This window comes from Eurytemora carolleeae, unplaced genomic scaffold (genome assembly GCF_000591075.1).
Source record: "Eurytemora carolleeae unplaced genomic scaffold, Eaff_2.0 scaffold53, whole genome shotgun sequence".
Classification (NCBI taxonomy): domain Eukaryota; kingdom Metazoa; phylum Arthropoda; class Copepoda; order Calanoida; family Temoridae; genus Eurytemora; species Eurytemora carolleeae.
This window is the reverse complement of record NW_019396380.1, coordinates 63,208-69,985: the sequence shown is the minus strand read 5'-3', so window position 1 is coordinate 69,985 and position 6,778 is coordinate 63,208. Positions and strand designations below refer to the sequence as shown.

At 31.3% G+C, this 6,778-nt stretch overlaps 1 protein-coding gene across 1 annotated transcript; it reads right to left on the bottom strand.

Annotated features, from left to right (window-relative positions):
• Positions 1–2,498: 2,498 nt before the first annotated feature.
• Positions 2,499–6,191, bottom strand: LOC111702069 (cilia- and flagella-associated protein 251). The gene is made up of 5 exons (XM_023473631.1): positions 5,877–6,191; positions 5,699–5,763; positions 5,315–5,396; positions 3,286–3,483; positions 2,499–2,705 (listed from the first exon to the last, which is right to left on the bottom strand). Exons 2-5 carry the CDS (start codon positions 5,752–5,754, stop codon positions 2,499–2,501), a joined length of 543 nt encoding a protein of 180 aa, XP_023329399.1. The 5' UTR covers positions 5,755–5,763; positions 5,877–6,191.
• Between the last annotated feature and the right edge of the window lie 587 nt (positions 6,192–6,778).

Here is a 6,778-nt window from a genome sequence, read left to right as displayed (position 1 = left end):
GTTACTGTTTAACACTATTTGACATTGTTCTATAAACGTAAACCTAGGATTTATACTTCCGTTGGAAATGCAACACAATTCTTAGAGAATTCCTCTTATTTAAAGGGACTGTAAATATAATTTCATGTGACTCGCCGTTTACTGAGTGGCATGTCAGATTAACAACGGTACCCTTAAAACCTTTATATAATCAAGAATGAATTAGCTGTCCTTGTTTTTCTCTTACGTAAATTTACTTAAAAAGAATAATTTTTTAATGCTCTTGAAAGCTTGGTGTGATAAGGAATGAATAAGATATCCATGTTTTATACTTTGAAAACTAATTAAGATTGAAGTGGAACATTATAAATCAGACATGCCCCATTTGATTTTTATGGATGGTCAATAGAAAATACAACAACAGTACCTTTATAGGGTTATTCAACATAATGAAGAGATATCAAGTCCCAATACAGGTTTAAATCAATTATAGGAAAATCTGATTTATTCATTTTTAAATTGGATAATCTTATTCTACAAATATGAACAAGAAACGAATTCTTCCGCCTGAAAAATATCGGCAGAAGAATATTTGACATTTTCCGCTATTTAAGTTATAATTAAATAGTAATGTAATGTTTTCAACATAAGATTAAAATCTAATAACAATTTCGCATTTTTTTAAAGCCATTTGAATTTAAATATTCAAAAATATAATGTAAAAAAAAAGAAAATTTGTACTGCAGCAAACCATAAATTCTCTCAACATCACTAGTCTTCAGTGGGGGGAAGTATATTAATTATGTTCGTCTGTCTGATTCAAGCATGAATCCAACGATGAAAACGGTAAAAAATCCGCGAAAACGTTATTGTGTTACGTAGGGAAAAAAAGTTGCAGGTAAATGGAAATTGAAGTAAGAGTCGTTAAGCGTTCTAAAACTTTATTTACATAATTTTCACTCCCTGTATAACTAACGCGAGGTATATAGAAGGTTTAATTTGCCAATTCATGTTTTTGTTAAACTACATTCATCACCATCATGTTGGGAGGAATACCTTCTTGTTGCTTAAGACTACAAATTATGTAAATTTAAATGATCCCCGGGGTCATTATTATTTCCCAGACTCTCCTTTAAAAACGGAATAAATTTTTCTTCCTTTTATAAACTTTTTACCCTAAAAACTTTTTTATATTTTTGCCTAATAATGATTTTTTTCCCCCGGTCCAAGTCAGCGAATAAAACCATAAAAAAAATCTGAGAGAAAAAATGATTTTCAAGTAGGGAGGAAAGATTTTTCAATAAAATATACACCCCTGCTCTCTTTCAAAACATGTAAAGAAGAACTGAGTAAAAAAGGTGTTGAGACAATTCAAGATAAGACATTTCAGGATATTTCATACTTTAACTTTTTTATATATATGTCAAAATTCATATCGTAAGATATTCATATAGTAAGATATAGTAACCTTATAAACTATGAGTGGGGTTAGACTTCATGTAAAATCAAAATATTCCAACTTTTTAAAAAGTAAAAAATTCTTGATAAACAACATTTTGTAAAATGAGTTGTAAATTGGGAGAAAAAATGAACTTTTTGGTACTATTTACCACACTGCTGAAAAAGGACTATCAGGTTTCAAGTCAGAACACCTGAACTATTTCCAGAGTATGTTAACATGCAGTCTACTGAGTTATTATCTCGATTGTCAGGAAATGCCACATAGAGAATTTTCTACAAATCGATTTTTAAGATATCTTATAAATCTAGTGCATTGACAGAGGTATAAAATCAAACGTAAATTTTGTTTAAACACTTTAATATGCTTCTTCTGTTTTTTTGCGACATTTTACTTTAATATGCTTCTTCTGTTTTTTTGCGACATTTTACTTTAATATGCTTCTTCTGTTTTTTTGCGACATTTTACTTTAATATGCTTCTTCTGTTTTTTTTGCGACATTTTACTTTAATATGCTTCTTCTGTTTTTTTGCGACATTTTACTTTAATATGCTTCTTCTGTTTTTTTGCGATATTTTACTTTAATATGCTTCTTCTGTTTTTTTTGCGATATTTTTTGAACTGTTAATGGCAGGGCCTCCAAATTTTGTAACTTTTCATGAACAGCCATAAAACATACTGTAGTAAAAAAACAAGGCCCTAAGTCAACAGCCTGACTAGATACGACCTAAAACAGTCTTTTTGATGTGCTTTTTGAGGATTTCACTTCAAAATTCCAATTTTATGCAGTACAGGAACAGTCAGAGTTCACTTATGGCTTCGATTTTTTTTTGATAAAAATCGTGTCTAATTTGGGGACCCCGCCATTAACAATTAAAAAAATATTGTAAAACAACAGAATCACCTTAAGCAAGTCTAGAAACTTAAGATAGGTTTGTTATCAACCTGAAAATGCACTTGATTTCAACAATATCTTAAAGAATTTGCTCAAAATTCCCTAGATGGCATTTCCTGAAAATTGAGATTATAATTCAGTAGACTGCATATTTTAAAAAAAAGTTCAGGGGTTTGCACAGAATGAAAATCCTTCAATAATTTCCTCCTCGTAGAGGGCTTCTTCCAGCTTATCATTCACCTCCTCCTTCATCACACTGTTCTTCTCCCCTTCCTTAATATCGTCGACCTTCATCTCCTCGTCCTTAATAGCCTCGTTCTTCTTGTCCTCTTCCGTTTTCTTTTCGTCCTTTACTACCATGTTTGTCTCGTCCTGAAAAAATTTAAATTTCAAATCAGGAGTATATAATTAAAATGATTTTTGAAGATCTAGGGAAAATATTAACGATTGCACAATTCACATCCTTATTCTATTTATACTTTTACCCCAAATATTCATTTATTTTCAATAAAATCAGCGAGAAAAAAAATCGTAAAAAATCATGATTTTTAAAAGAGGGGGATTTTCCAAGAAAATATACACCCCTGTTTCAAATTTTGTTAGTTTACATTGAAATTTTACTTGAATATTTAAAGTTAAAAGGAATATGGAGAGAAACACTAACAAGAAAAATTATATTCAAATTTGTCTGTATTTATTAAATCCAATTTTTAAAATTCAAAATTATAAATTGTTAAAAAAAAACAAGTTTGTCAACTAAGGTGCCGACAAAAAAATCCCTAGTCTACAACATTCACAGAGCTAAACAAGTCTTTTTAAAAATTATAAGAAAAATTTCGGCTGACAAGAAACAAACACAAATTATTTTCAATTAATTTATAATTTTAGAAATAAATTAAAAATTTTATTTTCGAATGAAATAATTGGGATTGTGCGGACATTGGAAAAATACCTTAATTAGTAATCCTTGTTTATCATCTTCCTTATCTCCATTTTCCACATTTTCCTCTCCAATTTCCATCTTAACCTCCTCCTCTTCCCCCTTTCCGTTAATTTCCCCTTTTATCCTGTTTCTTCCCTCTTCTTCTTCCTCCTCCTCTTCTTTACTCTCCTTTATCTCCATCTTTACTTCCCCTTTTCCATCCTCATCCTTAAAAAAAATATAATTAATATTTGATTTCATAATTACAGGGAGGTATATTTTCAGAACTTCAAAATGATTCCGGGGGGGGGAATGAAAAGGAAACTTAAACCGTTTTTTTATACGTTTTACCCAAAGTTAAAGAATAATTATTTTTCAAGGAGGTATACATCCCTGCATTTGGAAAAGTATATAAAAATATTATTATTATTAAATAATAACAAAAACGAAAGAGAGGAATCAAGATAAAAAAGACTGAAATATGTTAAAATTACACTGCAAACACTTGATGAAATCATATATATTCACTAATTCTACAGTGATTAATCATTTCGTTTGTCAGCTGTTCGGTAAAATTCTTATCTTTACTTCACAAATAAGCGAAAAAGAAGTATATATTTTAAATAGTTATACCAACATGAAATAATTTTCGAAGAACTTTACCCACCGTAAAAAATTGGACATTTTCCTTCATGGTACGTTTAAAGTTTTTAACAAAAAAAAAATTTCTTTTCTCCTTGAAATCTGTAAATAAATATAGCTTGTCTGTTTGTTTATGTCCAATAAACGCCAAAACGGCTGAACCGATCGGGCCCAAATTTTTTGTGGGACCTTGCGTGACTCTAGGGAAGCTTTATGATATATCATAAGTAAAAATTTGCGTTAAAAAGTTTTTTATTTTAGTAAAATTTTGAAAATGAGCGAAAAAATATTATGAATTACTCAAATTATTTTGCTTTTGCTTCATACTGTACAAAGCGAAGATGCTCACAGATAAAACCACAATTAAAAGCAAAGAGAATAAAATATATCTTAGAGAGGAATTTACTAGAAAAAGTGTAAAATGGCCATTTTGTTGTACTTTTTCCATACTGCACTTCACATATTTGTGCTATCTAGCCTTTTGGGCCCTGAAACATCATTTAAGAGAAAATCTAAAATCAATATTAAAAGAAAACCAAATTGTGAAATAGGCTAGTTTCATAATTGACCAATGATCATTTCACAAAGACTCTATGCCTTTCACTTTACAAACGTTGATTTTCCGTTTTAACTATAAATCAAAATCAAATGATGTTTTTTATTCACCTAATTCATATTATAAAGTTTATTTAAAATCTTTTATTCCTAAATTTTGATTAGGGAATTCGGTAAAACTTTACGAAAATGTTCTCAACTTAGTGTAGTTCTTGGTTGACTTCAGTGTTTAGGATCCATTTCATTTTTTTGCGGATTTGGAGCCAGGTCATGAATATTTTTTTGCTAAAACTTGATGTACAATTCAGAGAAAATTTTCAATAAACTTTCTTTCTCCATCAGTTAAGACTATTGTTTTGAGCAGTGATTAGGACCCGGATCCGTTGGATCCGCAAGATTTTGGTTTCCTGGATCCGAATCCGGATCCAAGGGGTAAAATATCAACCAAAAACTGCGAAAAAAAAAATTTTTACTGCTGAACCCAAATCTGAACTTTTGAAAAAAGAGAGATTATAAAAATTTCCTAATTTCTGAATGGTTTTAGGATAAAAATAAGCTAAGAAAAATAAAACAAAAAATTATTTTTTGTTAAAAAAAATTCAGGAAATCTTAAAGAAATGACCTGGATCCGGATCCATTTTTTTCCAGTGCGGATCTAGGATCAGGATCAAAATTAAATGGATCCTAAGCACTGGTTTTGAGAGTAATTAGATTTTATAGATTTTGGTTGATATTTTGCCCCTTGAATGTTGCAGATACAACTGAACTAGAAACCTTGGCATTGCTCGTCTTTATTTAAGGAAAACTGAAGACTTGGGTCCAAGCTGGGTTCCCAAGCTAGTACATATTATATATCAGGGACCTTAATTTTAATTTCTGTTTTGTCTAGTTCCGGTTCAGGTGAGGAGGCTCGTTCAACCTCCATCTTTGCCTCGATATCTTTTCTAGTTTTTCAACAATTAAATTTAAAATTCCTTCTAAAATTTGTCATGGGATCACATTTATCGGAAGGGGCCGAGCGCCAAGGCTAGAACAGGCAACGGCCGGCCAGGCGCTGCGGCCACATATTCACAATTTCATGAACATTTTTTTCATGAAGGGAGAACGGGCCAGGGGTCCAAAGAGCCTTTTCTTGGAATTTACCACAAGTACAATATTTCTTCATGATGGTGAGTCTGTATTTCAGTAAAATGTAAATTCAATTAAAATTTAAGTACTTTAGAACAGGTTAATATTATTGAAATTCCTTCGTTTCAGCTTCTGGTTTATTTTATCCTGATCCCTCCCGCCAGAAACCGCCATCGCCAAACCCTAGCACAAATAAAACCATCATCGCCGAACAAAATTAGAAAAATATGAATGAAAAGAAATTGCAAAAACATTTGAATGAGTCAATGGCGATTGATGTCGTTTATCTTGCTTTCCTAGATTCATAATTACTCCATCCAAGCTAGGGAGAGAATATGTTTATTTGAGGAATTTTATCACATTATACCTCGCGCCGGTGCCTTTGCAATCTTCAAATTGGTTTTTCACATGTTTAATAACTTGTCGTACATTCACAATCTGAAGGGATGAACGTTCAGACAATTTTTTATAATAGTTTTGTTTAACTTAATAACTGATTTATTTGTAAATATTCACTCGGGGACAACAACATTTATGGGAAAATAACTTTATGCTGTTTTTGTTCTTAGTTGTCCGCCATGACAGTTTAGTGTGCGACACTAGCGATATTTATTCCTCTGGTGGCTTTAGCCTGAAACAATGTTTGGGTCTATTCGGCCGCATAATACTATTCACATGTTCAAGACTTACCAAAAAGAAATTAAAAATATTTTATGCTTTTTTAAGATCGTAAAAACATTTGATGAATACAATAGGAAAAATTGTACCATCATAAATTTTTACATTCCCGATCTGAATCATTAAATGAAATGAATTGTGCGCCCGAAAAGACCAACCTAAAATCCAATTTATTATTATTTGATTTCTTAATGCATGCTAAATCTCAGAATCTGCTAAAAAAAATAATTTCAATTTAAAATGTTTCATGTTGGATTGGGAAGAAGGAGAGATTGAGGGGAAAAAGTCAGGGAAGAAGGGCAGATTGAGAAGAAGGATATGTTTGGAAGATGAAAGAGTTGGAAAGAAGGAAGATTAATGGGATATTAGGAAGAAGGACAGTTTGGGAAGAAAAGGATAGGTTGGAAGAAGGATGGGTTGGGAAGAAGGATGGATTAGAAAGAAGTATAGGTTGGGAAGAAGGATTGGTTGGGAAGAAGGATAGGTCGGAAAGAAGAATGAGTTGGGAAGAAGGATGGGT